Raw genomic sequence first — 21,523 nt, forward strand, 5'->3', positions numbered from 1 at the left:
CCATCCATTTTGGCATTACATGATTTTAACAGTTAATTGTCTGAATTGGGTTGTTTTATCTATTTATGTTATAATAAATGTTTACAGTCAGTATAATAGAGGAGATGGCTTTTTCTTAAAGAATGCAAATGTGTGTCCTCTGGTTTAAATTTAATTCAATGCCAGCAAGATCACAAGAGAGTTAGCTACAAATGCTGACTCAATGCAGATATACTACAGAGGCTGAGGCGGCTGTCTGCTGAATAGCACAGGGACATTTAACTATACTGCAGATGGATTTTGGTAAATAAATAATCTAGCAAATCAGCTTGCATCCGTTTTAGTGGTACAAAAGAGAATTTAGCGATTTCTTCCTTATTGACAGTCAGCCAATTGTTTTTATCCATTACTAAAGACATGAAACAGTGGAAGTGGTAGGAATAAGCTCCAGCTTTTAGTTTTAAAAAATGGTAATCTTCACATTTCCTTAGAATCATGGAGAATCCAACTGTGGAGTTTTACGTGGGTGGAAAACTATTAATTCAGTCAACTATTGGAGAATAGGTCGAATTCAATTGATTGCCACCCACTCGAATTATGTTGGCGTCATCGGAATGATAATTGCAACAAAAAAATGCCAGTCATTGTTCAGTACTGAAAATACTCTAGTCTCTGCATCTGTATTTCTTCATGTACAGAAAACTGAGGCGGCAGTGGCTTCTGATTGAAAACAATCTCTTTGTATCATACCCACTATATCAGGTATATCAGTAGCAGTTCTTATTTTGTGTGCGTGCTCCCTGCAACAACTCACTATACAACCTCAGTTTTCTTTTACAAAACTTTTACATGTCAAAATGCAATCTCTCTAAAGAATGAACAAGAAACACTGACCTCTGAGAACCTCTGAACATCCTGTGTGAGGGTACCCACTCGGCTCCAGTTGTAGTAGTTGAGGAACTTCACTACTGCTGGGTTCACGGCGTTGTCTGATGGGACGGTGCGGAAGAAGTTGGGGTATTTTTTCTTGTCTGCCAGAACTGGGGTTGTTGCTGCAAAGGACAGCTGGAACGATAAAAGACAGGAAAATACTGTGAGCTAACAGTCACAAATAACCCTGCAACAAATTCTCAGATTACTGCTGGTGGCACTTGCACTGTAGGTACAGCAGCACTCTTAAGTACTGTGTCACTGAACCTAGTACACCGGATGACAGATTTCAGGTCTGCCGTTGCTTTGGTCAGTGGCCTTTGACATTTCAGAGATTAAACCATGGCAGTGCAGATGTGTGCACACACTTATTCGTAGTATACAAGTGGGAACAAATCAACTCTTTGAAATTACTTCAAATGTCATCAAAATATCTCGTTCAAAGTGTAACTGTAAATAGATCTGTAAATATTGGGTGGCTATTGATGACCCCTGTATGCATGACCTTTCAAACTGGCATCATGCTGTGTCTGTGTGTCTGCATAAACCCTCACTGACTGCAATATCATTGGAAAAGTTGGCGCATTTGACTTAACCTGATACTGGTCTGGTGAAAGCAGCTAAGATTTTATTGAGCAATTACTACAATGAGAATGACTGCAAATACACTGCTCCTGTTTATCATCTCTCTCACACATATTTTCAACAATAGGTCACTAATTTTCTCCAGAGGCAAAACTTGCAAATTCAGTTTTCATTAAGATTAGTTTTTGCAAGTCCGTACAATGTAACAACCAGCATGAGCTACAGCAGACAAAGATCTGCCACTTTATTGTTTAATTTGCACTTATTTATGTTCGGTTTGTTTCAGTTGTTGACAGCGTTGCACTATTGTATTTGTAGAGCTGGAACTAATATGTGTGCTATGAAAACGACACTGTAGTCTTTTCACATAATGTCAGAGAAGGTACAGAGGTGTAAATATGCATAACTTTGTCAAACAGGTACTGAATATTTAGGCACCAGCAGCTGAGCTGAGATAATAAAAGGCACCATGCTCTATTTTCTGTGTCCTATCTGTGGTAATATAATGAGCGATATGAATCAGTTCAGGGTTAATTACATATTTTGTAGAGATTAAGCAGAACTTGTGATTCACGATAGCGATCAACACAAGGATATTATAATTCAGGCTGAGACCAAGAGGCACCAGTAGATTTCCGAACAGTGTGCTAAAGCCTTGAGGAGTTCAAGCACCTCCTAACTTTAGGATCCCTGTGATCTTCTCATTAAGCCTCTATCCACTTCCAGACGTCGTCACTACTCATTAATCACAGTACTGCTCGTAAAATTATACGCTTGTTGAAACCTGATGGTGTAGGTTAAAAAGAGAGTTACTGATTTAGAATGACAGAAATGTGAAGACTTAACTAAATAAGGATCAGGGGGCATTTATAAGTCAAACATCTTTTATTGATAGCAGGACTGACAGTCCCAGAAATGTATTATATGGTGTAAGATAGCCTGACAGCTCTGATAGTAAAGTCTAACTTGACTTGACAGTATTGGGCCTGTATTGGATTTAAGATTATAAAAGACTCTGCGGTACTTCCATTGAGAGTGTTGTTCTCCAGATGCAGTTTCGAGGTTTGTTTTTCCACCCTCTGCCGAGACATTTTAGTGGATCCCAAATCTACAAAAGTCGTCACCCAACCAGTGGGAAACCCTTCGTTTGGCCCACTAAATCACCACTTTCTGCACAAACCCACAGGGGGTTTGTGTTCACACATCAGCCAGACGGGCTTTTAAAACAACACATGGATTACAGCCATCAATTAAGCAGGAAGAAAGGCCTTTATCTCGCTACCACTGCTAAATCCAAAATCACCCACCAGCCTTAGATGGCTTCAAGGGGTCTTTCCAGCGTTGCCTTAATCTCCGTTTAGCTAAGGCTGTTTGCTACACCCACACTGGGAGATTCATCTATGGATCTTTAATAAGAGCTAGTGATCTTCTCAAACCAAATTGATTGCACCAACCCTCTCACAACTGCACTAGGGAGAGACTTCTTGGCCGAAAAAAGCTCTACAACCTTATAGCCTGGATCGTGGTGCTCTGTAGGAGTTGTTTTTGCTTTTAGCACAATGTTATATGTTTCATCTGTTAGAACACAACACTGAACTGAAAATACAAGAAAGACTACAGAAAACAATATCGACCAATAAACCTGCTGAATTAAAAACTTTATTGAGCTTGATGTACAACAGTACTGGATATCTATTTGGCATTTTGGTTTGAGGGGAAATAATAATAAATTTATAATAATAAATGTAGATGGAACAAATACATAAAATTCAATGGCTTCAAAAATATAAAATCATTAAAATGATAATATAATTTTTATCAGGATGTTTTAGTAATATAAGTGTTTAAAAGCAAGGCTGAGAGAACACCTGGATTGTCAGACACATTGAGAGACCCAATAAAAAAAACAACATGTCACTATAAGTATTCAGTATATCAATTTTTAATGTCTTTAGTCTGGCAGGTAAAACTTGGTCATACAGTAACCCTTTCAGGTTTATTGAAGATGAGACCATCAGATCTGTGTGAGTAAAGACATTGACCTATAACGATCAAATCGGACCATGGAAAGAAGAACCTAATATTTGAGTATTACAGTAATATCCAATTATGACATCTGGCAAGTTTCTCCATATGTTTGATCCAGACCAGTGACAAAAATCCAGAACAGTGACAAAAATGTGTCTTGTTTGGCCATTGAATCCAGGTCAGCTGATGTGACGGGCTCTAGTTTACCAAAGATAAAATGCATGATTTTTCTCAAACAAGCCAAAGTCTGCAGGCCAATTCAAGTCAGCTAGCACAATTATGTCAGGACAGAGTAATAAGACAGCTGAGATGAGAGGGAGATCCAATGTATTATTCAAAGAATAGGCTAGTCTTTATCCAACTCTGAACAGCTTCTTTCAGCCAAAAATAGTTCCATGATATCACACATCTGAAAGTAGTGGCTTATGTAAGAGGGTTTTAAAGAGGGCCAGCCCAAATGGGATGGTCTTCGATGGAGAGCTTTACACCAGTATCACATTTACATATATGGTGTGCACATACACACAGATTATTCACAGGTTAAGGTAACATCACACACACACAACCACACACTCTCTAACCACAGATCCCTCCGATACAGACAAACTACAGCACCTTCGTTTCCCAGGAGTAATTAAACCTGTGGCAATGGGCTCCGGGTAGCTTCTCCCTCTCCTCTCATCACAAGGTCACGGAGGCGCTCAGTAATACAACTGAGAATCTGTCTGGCCCCACAGAGATAACATTTTTGAGATGAATCACTGATACCATCGCAGTGCCGATCTATTCAGACATTCTGTACACTCAGTCACTTATCATATTCCATTTGAAGTGAGTCCAAAAGTTTTTGTTTATGCATGCAGGCAAAAAGTGACCGAAGGGCTCAGAACAGAAAATACAAGGTAAAGAAAGCAAGGTGAGATGTTTACTGCTGATTCATCAGGTATACTATAAATAAGATTTGAATACATGCTTTTCTATGTTCGTGTTATTATCATTTGCTAATTAGCAGTAAACACAAAGCACAGGTGAGGCTGGAGGGGTATTACTATTTTGCAGGTATTACAAACTGAAGTATTGAACAAATTAAATCTTTGCTCTGATTATGTCACTAGAGGAGCTCACCCTGAGGAGAACATGAAAATTAGTGCCAGTTTCGATGAAATCAATCCAATAGTTGTTGAAACATTTCATTCAAAATCAGTGCTGTGTCAACATCGTGGTGGTGCTAAAGGAAAAGTCAGGGGACGATCAAAGTCACTAGGATTTATCATCTGACAGTTACCTGACCGTTAATGCCATGGTAGTCCATCCAATAGGTGCTGAGATAACTCAGTCTGGTGCAAAGTGGTGGGCCAATTGACCGACTGGCAGAGTAATCTTTAGAGTCATGCCACTAGTGTGGCTAAAAATGAGCTCAGTAAATTGACTTTCCATTTGAGAGAAGCTATAACGGCTCCTCACTTAGATGGTTATTAGTGCTCTTTGAGGAGTTAGAGGTTGTGAGCCAGTGGCAGTGTTGAAGGTGCACGACAGTCTTAGATATAAATGTTGATCCCTTATTACCAACATCCACTGCAAAATGTCTTTGTTTATATCTTTCGCAATATACCTCCCTGATTTGTCTTGGGATTAGGAATCAATGGTGCTTAAATTAAAGGCAACAAGCCTTACAACCTATCCTAGTGCATGCAGTTTGAAGGAGAAATGAGGAAGATGCAAGAGTGTGTCTAATCACATTGACGGATCTAATAGCATTGATTGGTCCTAGCGGGACTGCTTCGCAATAGGATCTGCTGGTGCTAATTGTGTGGTTGGCCTTTGAATAATGAAGTGGCTATCATGGAGAGGCTAGATAAAAAATGAATGGTAGGTAAATATCAGCTCACTCACAGTGCTTTGCTCATGCCTGTAATGTTTATTATGTTAAAGGTGTTACTTCACTGACTAATCTGAAACTGTGGGTTTGTAATCTGACAGCATCGTAAACATATTCTACACAAATATAAAGAAAAAGCGGAGTATAGGCCACACACGAAGAGGGGTAAGAGGCAAACACAACTTATTCTACTGTATAATAATTCTTCCAAATGCTTTCAGATAAGGGAAATTGATGTTCTTCTGCCAATGTTCACCACTTATCCAACAGCAAGTACTTAAAAACAAAATGTCACTCTTTGATCAAGTACCTAGGTACAAATATCAATAAGATCATAAGTTTTGTGGAAAGCCATGATCGATATTTCAGTAACACACTAGACAAGCTAGAAAACATCCAAAAATAAACACTGCTCTCCACTTTCAAAATCACTTTAACTGCAGTCTTTGTAACCTTACAAACTATGATATGAATTTCAAAATGTCTCCATGCTGTTATCCTGCTTTGCAAAGCAAGTGAGCTGCAGCATATACTTAAGGGATGTCAACAAGACATGATTAGCAGGTCACACAAAGGTCACAAAGTGAACATCGCTGATGTTCAGTGGCAGACTTGACAAAGAGCTACTCAACAGCGGGTAACTTCAACATGAGGCAATACACAAAATACTTTTCTATGGACATGTTTTGCAACATTATGAAACCCCCCCAAAAGACAAAGATGGTTTCGGTGAATTTCCCAAAGTGTCTATCAAATTAAGGCCCATATTTTCACAGGGTAATCTAGAGAGGTGCTATAAGGGAAACTTCAGCGAGTTAGAAGACTGAAAATAAAGGTTTGATTATCACAAGGGATAGTATCAAACAACTTCAAACGCTCAAACCACCCGTGCCTATTATTTCTACCTCCGCCCACAACAGAACAGATTCAAAGCCCATCCATCCTCACGGAGCCTGGACACCCCGTGCAGAGTAATAGCTAGGTAACGGTAGGGCTGTTGATCAGGAAGCACGGAGGTGGTCCTGGGGTTTATTCAATATTCAAGAGAGGCATTTGGCACACCATGGGAGCACCCAGCTGGAGAAACGGCAGTAAGGGAGAAGCTTTGGACCCCGCACAGACCACATCTAGAACTCATTAGTACCAGGATGGAGGAGGGAGAAAGAGATGAATACTGCAGGTAGATGGTGGAGAAATTGACTGAGAACAAAAAAGAAAACGAGGTAAAGAAGAAAGATGATATAGGAAATCTGTCATAATGTGCTGTGTCTGCATCTGATTATTGATTTTTAAACTGCATATTGAAGCTGGTGTGTGCGGGTTGCACGAGTATAAGCAGACAATGCACACATACAGTATTTATGCATATCTACACATCATACTAAATCATCATATGGCTGGGTCAAGCATGTGTTACTGAAGTCATCTCATTTGAAAGTTGGAGGTTAAGTAGAGAGGAGTAAATCTGCTCGACTCTGCTGCAATTTAACTCTGCGGTGCGACAGTGATGGAGAACATATCACTACATGGATTGACTGTTAGGAGAAAGATCAGATGTACTAATAGCTACACAAAGAACAAAGTGACTTCAGATCCACGCTATGCACAGTGGGATGGAGACCTACACGAGGATGACCAGGTGTGTGTGAGTGTGCAGTCACTATGGTACAACTAAGGACTAACGGACTTAATGGAGTTAACTGTATTCCACTGTTTTTCACATTTAAAACAATAATTTAATTTGTCAGTTTATCTCAGTTTCAGATTATAATAAGGTGTCATCCTGCTACCCCCTACTCGCACAAATGAAATATACCAAGAAATATATGGGATATACTGTATGTGAGAGAAGGCTGCAGCTTTTATTGGACAGTTTTACCCTGGTCACGCACACATACACCTGCACACATGAATGCACACATGAAGGTGGCATCACAATTGATTTTACAAGGTATTGGTTTTTCATTTTTCCTAATGGCTGGGAGCTATTTGAGATGAGACGCATTAGCCTTGTGTGTGTGTGTGTTGTGTGTGTGTGTGTGTGTGTGTGTGTGTGTGTGTGTGTTGTATGTTCTGGGCATCCACGTGAAAGCTGGATGACAGAAAGTGGAGGCCAATAGCGTTGGTGCTGGTAAACAGGCGATATGAGGAGATCTAAACATGAGAAGAATCTCAAGGAATAATTGTGGACCTTTGACATCCCATTATAGTGATTATCGCTGGCACGCCTTCTTTAGAGGAATTAAACAGAGAAACATGAGAAATCAAATCTTGTGCAGTCCTGATACTAATACATAAGGTAATGAAATCCCCCTGCGGCCTTTAAGGTAAAACATTTACTGAGATAGATGGAGATAAAATAGCTGAATGAATAAACCGGATATGTCAGCATTTTAAATACTGGCATATTTGATTTCACAATAATGTAGTGAGTTTAATATCTTACTATAACTATGATGGAAATAACACCTGATGTCTTCTTGCACTTCAGTAGCAAGTGTTAGATCAGGTGCTTAAAGGTCCTGTGTGTAAGGAAAAAAAAGCTCATACTTTAAGATAAAAAAAACAAACAAAACATAACTATTTTTGCTTTCAGGTGATTATTCAACAATAAAAATGACCTCCTAAATGTAAAACACACTTGACCATTTTGACCATTTCATTCATATAAACACACAAGAGACAAAAGACACAATTGTACTGAGGCAGGTCACTGCACATCATCACATACTATAGCCACCAGCCAAAGCCAACTGGCCTTGGACAGGTGAGTGATGTGGTGATCACCTCCTCTCTAAAGCTTATGGCCTGCTGCAGCCCCTGCTCTAATATGTCAATCATCTTATGGCTAATGCCATACATGTACACACCCATTCGTGCACACGGACTGAGTGATGTTCTGTTTGCGCATGCCAGCATTGCACAACACACGACCACATCACTCTTATCTCAGGTCAATCGGTTAGACCTGCATTTCATCCCCTCACTTTCCTTCCTCACATCTGTATCTGGCTTCACTGACTGTCAAGAATGAAGCGCCATCTTGAATGTCAGACCAAATGTTATGAGGAAGAGCCTCACAGGGTCTGTATTACTTTTACATTTGATAGCAGGAGTGGTCCTGCAATAGCAAAACATTTGCACACCCACATCCCTTTGCCTGCTTCCTAACATGCATTTAAACTTGCTGCACAAGGTTTGATGTTCAGACTGGCCATGTCTGAGCATTTGATTGCACATGCACGCTGCCTCTAAACCTGTGCTGTGCAAGCATTCTCTACCTTTCCTACGCTGTGTTCAATGCTTGGATTGCCCCGCACGAGCACTCAATCATACACGCACTGCTGCTGAATCGCTGCTGTGCAGTGCAGAGGCTTTCATTTACTTGCCGCGGGTATTTCATGCGGCATGCATGGACATCTCACCCACACACGCAACGCCTCCTCTTCTAGAGGTCCTCCTCATTCAGTTTGGTCCACACATCATAGACAAGTGTGACAAGTAGCCAAGAACAAGATGTACAAAGAGAAAGTGAGGAAAGAAGAAGCTGAGAAGATGGCAAAGAAGAGTGAGAATTAAAAGACATCAACGGTTCTACTCAAATACAGTACGTGATCTCACACAATAACCCACCCACCAAAGTTTAAAGTCACCTGTCAAACCAACTATTAGGCATCACAATAATACAAACACCAAGATATGAGGCTCAAGTTTAAGGGTTGGGTCTCCAGTTAATTATTAGTGGGCTGGTGGCTGCTCATCACTTGTTAATGCTGTTTAAAGCAGAGGACTCTTCCCTCAAGATGACCACTTAAAGCTACACATCACTGATAGTGGAGTAAGCTTGTGGACTCTATTTGAAGACCAGGGGTGACCTCAGCGCATGCTTGGATTGCCTGTCACACGTGTAAATGAGCTGTAAAGATATGCAAAGCTTGATATGTCTATTAGATGTTCTAAGGTCAAAAGGTAAAGATTAACTCATAACAGTGCATGTCAGCATGTAAATATTCTTGATTTTAATGGCTATTTAGTCATTAACTAAAGTTGTAAATCAAATGAGACACATGGAAGCAGTCACCCTCTCCCCTGCCCCGCCTCACCTTACCAAATAATTCATAAAGGCTTATCTGTCATACAGTATGGCATGTGCTTGGTATGTTAGATGTGGCAGATCCATGGACCATAAATCAATACAATGTGTCAGTTGTCACTGTCATGTCTCTGGGAGTGAGAAGCAGGAAAGATGGAACACCCGCTCCCCTCTCATCACCTCTGCTATGAGGCGAGCTTATGGGACTCGGCCATTCTTCATACGGCCATCTGACGACACGCTGTCCTTGAACGATGGAGATGGGTGGCAGTGAAGCATCGCTATCACAAGCGGTGATCGGGGGGGAAACATTTTCTTATCGATCCAGTTGTGCTAGAGTGTACAGCGGATATTGACAGGATCGGATGTGAAGTGAGAGGAGAGGATGGGACGCCCACTGAAGCTACAGCTTGAGAAGTCAGTTACCAGAGCGCATGTTTGAGGCAAAATTTCATAAATCGATGGTGGCAGATGACCAACAGCAAACCTGCAGCAAGGAGAAATATAACATCTTATTTCATCATAAAGTATAAAACTGACTACCTTTGGGATTCTACACTCTTACAGAGTATCCCTGGATGCTAGGCAAACCTTAGACACAGAAATCAGTGAATACTCAGGAGGAGGTGGGAGGGGGCTGTGAATGATGGTATTCTGCTGCCTAGCTCCATAACTATTCTATTTATAAATTGAGATTTGATACCGTAACCTGAAATCTCACTGTGCTCCCTGCTGCTGCCACTTGGCTGCCTATGAATGATTAATGAGCAGATGCTGAACTGTAGAGACCATTATTGTTCTTTTCTCCCCGCCCTCCCTCTCCTTTCCATCGCTCTCTACACTGATTCCTTCAGGGAGGCAGGGGATTACATTGCATGAGCTAGTATTTTTCTCTGCTTACTTGGCCAGGTTGTAGTAAACACTGCAAAAAATGTCGATGTCCTCACATTCAAAATTAAAGTGATACTCCTGCCAAATTCTTTGGGGCATCAAATACCCCCTGTAGACTTTAAAGGTGGCTGTAAAGACGTTTCTTCTTTATAAGGAATTGCAGCTGTGGTCAGCTTTAAGAGCCTAAAACTTATTTTTCTTAATCAGCTTCTTTCGATGAGTAATGAGATGTATGAACACACTTTTTTCTGCAAAAGTAATTTTAGAAATAGTAATATAGAAATACAGAAACTGTTGGGTAACATGCTTACTCACTATCTTGCTCAGAGTTAAATGAGGAGAACGATACCACTTACACACCTGTATGGTAAATGTGTTAAGTTAGAGCCAGCAGATTAGCTTAGCTAAAGCTCAGTAATTAACATGTAATATCTCAGTTGTTTCATTTGTGAAAAAAACTAAGTGGAAAAATGACACAATGTGCTTTATTAGGGGGTTATGTGTCAGACTACCCTGGCCAAGCACAGTAACTTTCTGGAGTCTGGAGTCGTCACCCCGAGGTTGCCGGGCAACTGGCAAAGAAGTTACTGTGCCTTGCCAAGAAATAGTATCTAACTACCAATTTAGCAGCCTAAACCTAACAACAACTTGGGATGCAGTGGACACAAACTCCTCCCTGCAAACTCTGTGTAGCATAACAATGCCACAGTTCCTGGATTCAATGGACATTTTGACACTTCTTTTTTTTCTGGCATGAAAATTTGTTGCCATTAAAATCCACTGTTGTCAGTGAGGAGAATACGAACTTTTACAGCTACCTGGTTCATGGTTCCCAGGGTTTGAGTGAAATGATTCGGGGATTTATGGTCGGTAGGCAGCCCGCTTTCACCTGCAAATCAGTCCACTAATGCAGAGCTGTACTGCTGTGCTACTTTTAGACTGAAGCATTTCTACTCTAAAGTCCATCAACGTCTTTATAAGAAACATTTAGCCTGGCCTCTAAATGTTTTCCCTTTCCTTCCCTAAAAATGGGAAACCGTTTACTGGAAAAAGATTGACGCTCAGTACAGTATTAAAATATTTGACGAATCACACAGTGTAATATTTATTCTATAATAGGTTATGTATGGGCTGTGCAGGGGAAGCCCACACACAAGCGGTTCATGTTGTGAGTGGGCAAACATTTCACTGGAGACAGCCAGCATTTGCAAATTACTATCTTTTAAGTTGGCAGACATCTAGTTTTCCTCTCTCTCCGTCTCTCCCATTTACTGGAGAAAGCATTTACAGTCCTTACTTATGGGACTCCATCGTTCCCATTTGGTCCAATAATATTCGGATGTGACTCTTTCCCTTGCTTTTCAATTAAATTGTTAATGAAGGCAATGATAAATAAAGCATGGGTACACAGAACAGACACAGCGTGTAGGAGAGAGGGTAAGAAGGGAAAAACACAGCCTTGGTGCCAAAGCAAGACGATGATGCTGGGAACACCCAGATGGTTTCATGAGCAACGTTGTCTTCTCTCATTTCTGTTCTCCTTTACATTCTATGTCTTTTTTTCACTCTCCGAGGGCCGGCAGCATCTCGCTTTGAATGCAAAGCAGAACAAGAAAACGAGATGGGGCTGAAAAGGGAGAGAATGCATGCTGACTGTTTATAAACAGATAAAGCTCAGCAGAATGAAACCAAATACTTTGAATAAGGTGGACGGGTGATTTCTATTTTCTGTTTCCTTTCTATCACATTTTATATCACCTGTAATTCTCTCTGTTTACTCTCAATCTCCCTTTATGTTTCTCTATCTGTGTGTTTACAAATGCACCTGCCTGTATGACCGATCTCAGGGCCAATATTAAGTTTAGTTATTGCTGTAATTGTTGGCAGAAGAACTGTGAGTTTTGTTGAATGAATTTAAATAATGTGTTGCTATTCCACAGTTTGTCCACCAGAGACTACACACACGTTTATTTCTTTAAAATGCCCCATCCTGTATATACATTTTGCTATAACTATAAATATGCATTAGCTAATAAATAAATCAACGCTTAAATCATTATAACAGGTTTTAAACTAGCAAATATTGACATCAGCCTCATAAATCCATTATTGCTGTGGGTCCAATGTCCGCGCCTATGTGTGCATCTGTACGTATGCGTCAGTACCAGAATGCCTTGGTCACTCAAGCAAAGGATTCCATTACAGACGTGAGGCAATAAGCTCGTATCTAATACAGCACTGCTGGGGTTCCAGTGACTTGTCCCAAGTCTGAGAAGAAGTTTGTGGTGGGAGGGTCAATATAATTGGTTATACATCCTTGGAAAAGCTCCCCTGATGTCAATATTACTCATACCACCAAGCCCATTTCCCTCTTTCACTCTCTCTTCTCTCTCCTCCATTCACAAAAAAAGACAATAACATAATCCTGCAGATTTATCACGACTGCTCTCACCCTCTCCTCACTCCTCCTCTCATCTTTCCTTCTCTCTTCATCTCTCTCCATTAGATGGCTAATTTGATTTGCAGGCTATCTCTTCTCCTCTTACAGTGGAGGAAGAGATGGCTTGGAGATATCAGTCAAGACATGAAGAGGCATACAATGCTTTTACATGCAAGCGTTTACCTTGCGTTATTCATACATACTTCACACAGTTAATAATCCTAGAGAATGTCTTAGTATGTAATTCAAAAGTCATTCCCATCTTGCTTGGAGAGGTGGCAGATCAGCATTTTATTATATTATACTGTACTGTATACAGCACCACTGTGTGTATGAGCAGGTAGATTGAGTGACTTTACTTAAACCATAGTGACAGGTGTTAGAGACACCAAAGATAATGACTGTGTTATCTTTGGAAAGTATTCTTATAGCAATTTTTCATTCAGCAAGCCTAAAGTTGTAAATTAATCCATCTGTCTGTGATAAACTGACACCAACAGTGACTTCAAATGCTTTATAATTTTTTTTTCCTACATTTTTTTTTCAGCCAGGAGGTTAGAGTAGAGTGTTGTGTTTGTGTCACCCAAAACTAATGGGATCAACTCTGATGGAAGGATAGTGACTGGATTAAAAATGTTTGGATGACACATGCTGCTCTTAGCTGTGTTTCTGGGAGGTACTGAATTGCCACAGAGAAATATACAACACAGACATCAGATAATGGACAGAGATTGGCTTTGTGCAATTTCTTCTTTTTTTTTATCCATTGCTGACTTGGATTTTTATTCATTAGTGTAATTGTATTATAAAAGAAAAGACTGTAGTCAGTAGGTATACTCTATTAGGGCTAGGTCCATCTCCAGTTCTCCAGTTATTTATTATTATCTGTAATTTACTGGTGTGCTTCTGAAGAACAAGTGAGAGGCTTTGTACTTAGCGACTGACTCATTCAGCGAGTGATAGGACGAACAGCTGTAGAGGATATTTTCACACCAAACTAGTGTTGGTGATTATTAGAACAACGGAAACACCAAACCGAGGAGGTTTTGGTGAGTTTTATTTTCCTGTCTGTCATTTGAATGAAGACTGTTTTCCGATGAGTTAACAAGGCAATTAATTTGGTCTCAGTTTGGTAAAAGAGAGAAACTTAAATTCAGAAGGTATGGTTGTATGTTTCACTTCAGTTTAATCAGGGGAATATGTGTAAGACATTTCCTTTCTTAACATTTTGAAAGTTTACTTTATTATTGGAATATGGATGGATGGATAACTGTAATTATGTAATTTTAGAACATATCTTTTACACCGACATTAATGTATAAAACGTGGAGTCACTCCATCCTACAGTCAATCAATTCACTCAAAATATTACATCACATAACCTTACTATCATAAATCCATGACATTGATACTGTGAGTGGGACACTCTCAAAAGGAAGGAGGAAAGTGTGTGAAAAATTCATACAAATATGGGGGAGCAGACTTAAAACTGTCTCGTATGAGCTGGACACAACATGCACAGATCATACTTCCTCCAGCATATTGCATTTATTAGGAAATAGAGGGAGAGTTGATCTTGTGTGTGTATGTGGAGGTTATCACTCCTTTGAGCTGAGATGAGTCTCACAGAGAGCGCTGCAGGGAATATATTATGCATTACTTAGAAAAGGAGATGTACTGAGAAATAACAACAGATGTTCGAGCACTGATTAGTTGTATTTCTGTGTTGACTGTTGCATCGGAGACATGTTGAAATGTGCAGGCAATTTCAGTAAGATACAGCATGTTTCACATTCCATATGCACTTCATACTCTCTTACACGCAAACAATGCTGTGCTGTATGTAATCAGAAAAAATATTTGGTGTTTTTCCAGATTTCCTTCTACAGCAAACTCTTCAGATCTCTCCAAAAACTCTCCAGACACAGCAGAGGAGACAAGAAGTAGTGGGAAAATATATACACTATGTTTGAAACACAAAAACAAGGTGTGTTTGACAGCTCACTCAGAACCTCTTCTTAACACCTGAAAAGTACTGACTCAGTATTAAGACATGTGAAAAGCATGCATCCACACTACATTACACACACAAACACACACAAGTTGTTTTTTTCTCTAATTAGTGAAAGTAGCCTCTTTAAAAAACTGCTACCACACAGACTCAACATGCTCTCTAATCTACTTACATCCAAGCCATACTTCCATCAGCAGCACAATGTGTGAGGCTGGACACGAGAGCTCTGAAAAAACAGTGCAGTTGAACAAACCACAGGGGAACGAAATTGAATAATCAAATATGGCTCTTCACTTGGCCTTCATTTCCCAACATGTGACCTGCCGTTGGCTTGGTGGATTATTGCTAACAGATTATTCCTCCAGAACCAGAGAGGAGCCGTGCCCCCTGGCTTTGCTCAGCCAGGGACAGCACTCCCCTCTGAGATGAAAATGAGGCAGAGGCTGGATACTCGCCACGTTTTTGTGGTTTCAGTGCAACACCTTCAGTGGAGATCTTTGCTTTAGACGGACATTACATGCACATACATGTAATGTCTGTATGAAATAAAGATATATACTTATGGCTTTTGTACTCCGTAGTACAGTCTTGATTGTCTTGGCCTACACAATATCTCTTTTCTCATGTCTGTTAAACAGAACATTAAGAACATTACATACAATGGAAGGTAGACAAATAAAAGAGAACTATAAAGGTAGTGTGCTGTGGGAAAAAGTAAGAAAGAGATGCACAAAGATGGAGGAGTAAATGAATCTTTAACCATAAACCTTTATGTGCAACAGCAAGATTTACTTGGATTTTATAACTGGCATTGCTTTTATATTCATTACAGACAGATATTACATAACATGCTTTGATGCAACTGCAAAAGGCTTCATTTTCTACTTTTTATCTAGTCCCCATAATACCAGTAACACATTTGGGCAGTCTGAGTTTTCTGGCGAAAAAAGATGAACCCAGTTCCTCTTCCCCTCCCATCCTTTATTTATATATATCTATATCATTTAAACAAATATGTTGATTATGAAACATTGTTGAAAAATAATATTCATATTCCCTCTTACCAAACAAAATTATCTATATGTCATACTACACTACCTAAACGTCACTATGCTACCCTGTCTAGACAACACACACAAACACGTCATGGGTTTTTTTTTGTAGGATATCCCATTTTCTGTGAAGAGTAACTGATCTGTTTTGATATCCTATATTGAGGCATATAGTTCTCTGGTAGTCTGCTTACCTACAGTATGACACACAATCTCTCTCTCTCTCCCTTAAAACAGACTTGATCGATGCTGTCACATTGGTAACAGATAGGTGAGACTGTAAACTGGCATCTTTTTCAGGCGAAAATTCACTTCGGGAATCATCTTTATAGCTAGCCTATTCTGAAGATCTTCTTCCATTTCTCTCAACATCTCACAGCTCCTCTTTTCTCTCTATTCTACTACTCTGGTTTTAGGATACAATTAGAAATGTGAAAGTGAAAAATATATTGCACCAGATCATAAAGAAAAAAAAAGAAACTTATATTGAATGTGTGCATGTTTAGTTGCCAATAATCCAACACATTATGGATTATAATAATAAGAGAAAATGAGAATATTCAATTTTTTAGAACAATATATTTCTTGTCACATATAAATATTGTGATAATACCACACATTCTACATGCATGTGTATGTAACAGAATGTTCATGCAATATACTGCCATTGTATAGTATAGTAGCTGTGTTTGACGAAATTAAGAAATACAAAAAGAACAGAGAGGTGCACATGGACAGCCTTGGCCTTGGACAGAGACAGAGAGAGCAGACATCTGAAGAAACCTTTCCTCCATAAAACATCTCTTCTGGGGGCACTAGGCCACTGAGACTAGTCCGAGTGCACCATTCATCGCAGCCATCTGCTTTAGCCAACACACTGCGATTGCACTTTGCAGTAGTATTGACTTTGTGTTAAATCCAGATCCTCACTGCAAGCACCTTCAACATTCCTCTCCACCTTCTACTGTTTTTTTCTAACATGGTAGCCTAAAAAATATCTTGAGGCAGTGGTTAATAAACAACTCCCAGCCACTAGGCAGACTCCACCAAACTGCTGATGGCATCACCCTTGGGGCGCTTATGAAAACAACTAGAAAAGGCCTCCACTGTAGAAAACCTCTTGCAATGATCCTGATTCAAAAATAGGACACCTGACGTTGATTGGCAGAAACCTTTTATCTAAAAATGATTAGCTAAATTGCATCCAAATGACTCTTTCTTTGCTGTCCATAAATATGTTCTGCATGTTACAAACACTCTGACTAAATACAATTTGTCTGTTTCAGTTGTTATGCGTGACCCCCTGGAGATCACAATAGAGATTGTGTGTTGGTTTGCAAACGTTCGAGCACACGCCCCCCTGCTCTACCACAGGTCAGAACAGCACTATCCGATACCACTCATTGGTTTCAGATGATCTGGTCTACCTAAGTGCCACCTACACACCCATTCACATAATATAGTATCCCATTTCCCAGCTAGATCCTCTTGCATATCTTTGATTTTCATTTTTTCCAGTTTAAGCGTTTTTTTCTATCCTACTGCAACAGTAGAAATGAACCGTAAACTTTAGGTTTTTATCTGTCTATGGTGACATTGTTTCTGACTTGAACTGATGATATACAGTATTCCAAAGGACTTGCTGACACATGCAAACATATGAACACAGGCATCATACATTTATTTACATATGGCAATGCAAAGTTGCATTCAGACTCATTCATGCTTTCGTATCTCTCTCTTCCACAGTCTTGGTGTCTTTCCTCATTTCAGCCCTCCTCGGCATCCTGACTGTATTAGTACCTTTATTTGATATTTGCAAAAATGCATTACTTTTCTGTGCTACGCGTTCCTCACCCTCAGGGGAGGCAAAACTCGCCGGTTTCTCCAGAGAGAAGACAGAATAGCAGATTCCTCTCCACTGCTCAACAGCCGTCCAGTCCTCTGAGCAACAACTCTGCCGCCTCCTTGCTTGTCAGAACACCTCTTTGCCATGCAAATTTCTTTGTTTTGTTTTTTTGTTTTTTTCTGTCACTCTCGCTCTTCCCAAGCATCCTCTCTGAGTAAAAAGTAGTTTGGAAGGAGAAAAAAGGTCTTTTCTCTCCATTTAAAAAAATCTGCCTTTGAAACAGTTTGAGCCCATGCTGATAGAGGAAATGCTACGTCTCAGTGGAATTATGACTACAGGGTCAAATGGTCGGGTTTTAAAATTGGGGGCTTTATACTGGTGTTAGGTATGACTGCATATAGCTGTGACGACTGATTGAGTGGTTATAGCTGGCAATTAAATTGGCACTGATCGCCGCGTGTTTCTGATATTAGGTGTATGTGTGAGTGTGTTTCCAGACAGCAAAACAGCAATGGTCCTTTGGGAGAATATTAGGTTACGTCCACAGTAGTGATGTTTTGAATGCATGAGGATGCTCTCTTTAAGCATCTAACTTTATGAAGCTGTCTCAAATGCTGATACAGACGGACGGTATAGTAGAACTTTGATTTATTGACTTCACATCTGATTTGTGGAAAAGGCATAGGTGTTTATGTGTAAATAATCTGACACATAACACACACAAACAATGCACATTTAGCTTTTTCTCTAAATTCTGATTTGCTGCATGACCGCCAACTTTCCTCTGTCACTGTCACCTCCGTCTCTCCCTCTGAGCATAATTTCTTTTCTCCATACTATTTTATTTTATTCACTCGCCTCCACACTGAGCCAGCTTCCATTCTGTGTTGATTTGTGTGACTGATGGAGCTTTGAGGGGAGTGGAAGCAGCATTCACCTTCCTGGAGCATGGCTGGAGGGTGGTTTGCACCTCCCCTCTGCTACACATAAATGCACACACTAAAAAGCTGGTGCCAAGGTTTTGCACTCGCCTGTGTTAAAACCCAGAAGGAACCCTCAGGTGAGGCTGACATCAATAAGATTCTGCTATGCAGTGGTCATAGGGCCCACAAAGACATGCTATCCAAAACTAAGTCTCACCCCTCAAAGGTGTTATGTGTGTCAACGGGTTATAAAACTGTGTGTAGTAGAAATGAACCTGGCAGCACTAAACAGAACAGCTTCAAACGCTTAGTATTAGTTAGGATGTTTCATTTTTAACCCTAAAGGATAGCTGAAAAATAAAATAACTGTGTTTGGCACTGAATGAAGAAGTACAACAGAACAAACTTAAGTAAATAACTTGGATATGACCCACTTGCCTCTTTCTAGGACAAAGTGTTACTGAAAGGTCTCTCTCTCTCTCTTGCTGTCAGCTATGAAAGAGGTCTCATCTCTCTGATATGCAACTTTTCAAAGCAATATGCAGCAAATAACAAAGGCTCATAACAGCCAAAAGTCATCTGTGTTTACAATGTACCACTAATGTAGTGAAATAGCAAGTTCTTATAGCAGTGTTTGCAAAAGTGCTTTTGGTCTGACCCCTCCACCTATGTTTGCCAGCATCCATTCTGTAACTTGAATAATATAATAATATATTTAAAATTTCCAGAATTATATTTAGATTTATATGTATTTACATCCCTTTGTGTACACAAATTGTTTTCAAGCCCTTCTTTAAGTATTATCATAAAAGAGAATCTGCAGTTGTGCTAAGAAATGCTTGTTAGATGAAGGTCATATGTCTAAAGGTGCGGATAATGAGTGAAAATACACCAACACCATGGCGTGATAGTTTTATCTCCATGTCATCACAAAAGAAACAATCAAATGTCAACCACAACATGCAGCTAATCAGGGAAATGCCTTTTATCTTCCTGTTTAGAAACGAGACCTTCAGTAGGGCTACAGTACCTGCCACACACCTCTCCTCTCTCTCTGCCTTTCTCTCTCTTCTCTATAGTCTGGCCATCATTATAGTGCCATACAATGCTCTGCTGCAAACGTGATTTGGATGACAATACAGTCTGTTCCCACACTCAGCATGCTGGGTATATATCAGCGACTCATCTCCAAGACACAGGCTCCAAGGTCCTTCAATGTGAGACATGCCATTAGGTCGGTCTCTCCCTCTCTCTCTCTTTCTCTCTCTCTCCTTCTGTTTGCTAGAACTCTAAGATGTCATTGCTGTGACTCCACTTCGGTTTCCTGTATGGATGTCATTTCCTTTGATGTTGTTTTGTGAGGAGTATAGAGGTGGATTCGGTAGCCTACACAATGCCGTCTGTATCAATGTCATCTTAGGCTATATAACATCAGGCTGCTTCTTTCACTTAAAAAAAAACAGCAATAGTCTGCTGCATGGGGCCTGAGCTATACCTGTAATAATAACCTGGAACGCGAAACTAATACCTGATTAAGTAATCCTCAGAGAAGCTCTCATCTCCTAGAATCACACTTAAACCCACATGTGAATATGCATTCACCTGAACGTCCTTCAGCCGTGCTTCTTGCCATCTTCTAAATAAGTGGATGCATGCCAACCCTCTAAAAGGTATCCCCCCCTTGATCAACAGTTCAGTTGCCATAAGGGGAGGCAATTGAGCAGAAGGCACCTTGAGCAGTTGGCTATCAGTCACAGTGGTATTAGGAACTTGAAAAAAGGCAAGTTAGGACGACTAAATAACAAGACTGGAAGTGAGCCAAGGTTGTAGCCTGTATTTTGTGTGTAAATTATACTACCCACAGGAATTTATACTCACTTTTGCATCCCAGAGTAATCATTCTTACGTACAGAGAAGACAGAATAAGGAAACAGGGGAGAGAAACTTGCACAAGTACACAAGCTTTTTTTTTTTAAACAACATAGAGTCTACAGTCATGTTAAGCTGCTCTGTGAGGCTGTCACAGCAGTGCTTAAATGCTAAGCTCAGCATGCTAGCACATTCGCATTGACAGTGCTGACGAGGTGTTTAGCAGATATTTTTATGTTTGTACACTGTCTGATAACCATCACTGTGTGTATCAAATTTCATCACTAATGCTTGTCGAGATATTTCTGTTCAGTCCAAAGACCAACTGACCAACCAACAGACAGACCTGCCGTTGCTAGAGCCAGGCAGCATGCTAGGGTGGCTAAATATCAGGTTTCAGAAAGTGTGTCACAAAATATGTTTATGGGTGTACAGTACGTATGCTGATAGAAGTAACTGCTATTCCATAGGTAACTACTATAACCCGACCTCCACTGACCTCCAACCCTAATCCAAGTGGGAAAATGACTTTAACTATGTCAATACTATTTTAGCACTACACAGCACAGATGTGGGTGTTGGTCTTAGAGCCCTGCAACTGAGGGAAAATTAATTACCAAGGGTCTGAGTCAATCAGCCATGGATTTTCAATTACCCTTTGAATGGTGGCCATGAAACAGCTTCAGCTGTGAAATATGCTGTAGAGAGGTCTGAGAAAACAGGAACCGGTCTAGGGATTCATTTCAATGAATCGCTCTCAACACAGGTTGAATTTTTCAAAGATGACATCTGATAGCATCTGGCCTTTCCTGTGGAGGACCACTCCATTGAGCAGAAGCAGAAGAGAGAGAGAAAGAAACAAGAAGTGGCTGAGAACTTGCCATAGGGGTAATGCAAAGCCTGTCCAACTATACAGAAACCTCCCTCCCTCACTTTCATGACCTCCCTCCATCTTACCTTACTCTCTCTGACTTTTCAATTTCCAGAGACC

The 21,523-nt window shown here is 40.2% G+C and overlaps 1 protein-coding gene across 3 annotated transcripts in view; it reads right to left on the reverse strand.

Annotated features, from left to right (window-relative positions):
- gabbr2 (gamma-aminobutyric acid (GABA) B receptor, 2) overlaps positions 1-21,523 on the reverse strand; it is a 164,590-nt gene that overhangs the window by 77,907 nt on the left and 65,160 nt on the right. For all 3 annotated transcript variants that reach the window (XM_027287102.1, XM_027287101.1, XM_010734778.3), the window contains one exon: positions 874-1,044. In XM_027287102.1, coding sequence (XP_027142903.1) covers positions 874-1,044 — 171 coding nt within the window. The remainder of the gene's footprint in view (positions 1-873; positions 1,045-21,523) is intronic.

The sequence above is a fragment of the Larimichthys crocea genome, chromosome XIII, assembly GCF_000972845.2.
Source record: "Larimichthys crocea isolate SSNF chromosome XIII, L_crocea_2.0, whole genome shotgun sequence".
In the NCBI taxonomy this organism is placed as follows: domain Eukaryota; kingdom Metazoa; phylum Chordata; class Actinopteri; family Sciaenidae; genus Larimichthys; species Larimichthys crocea.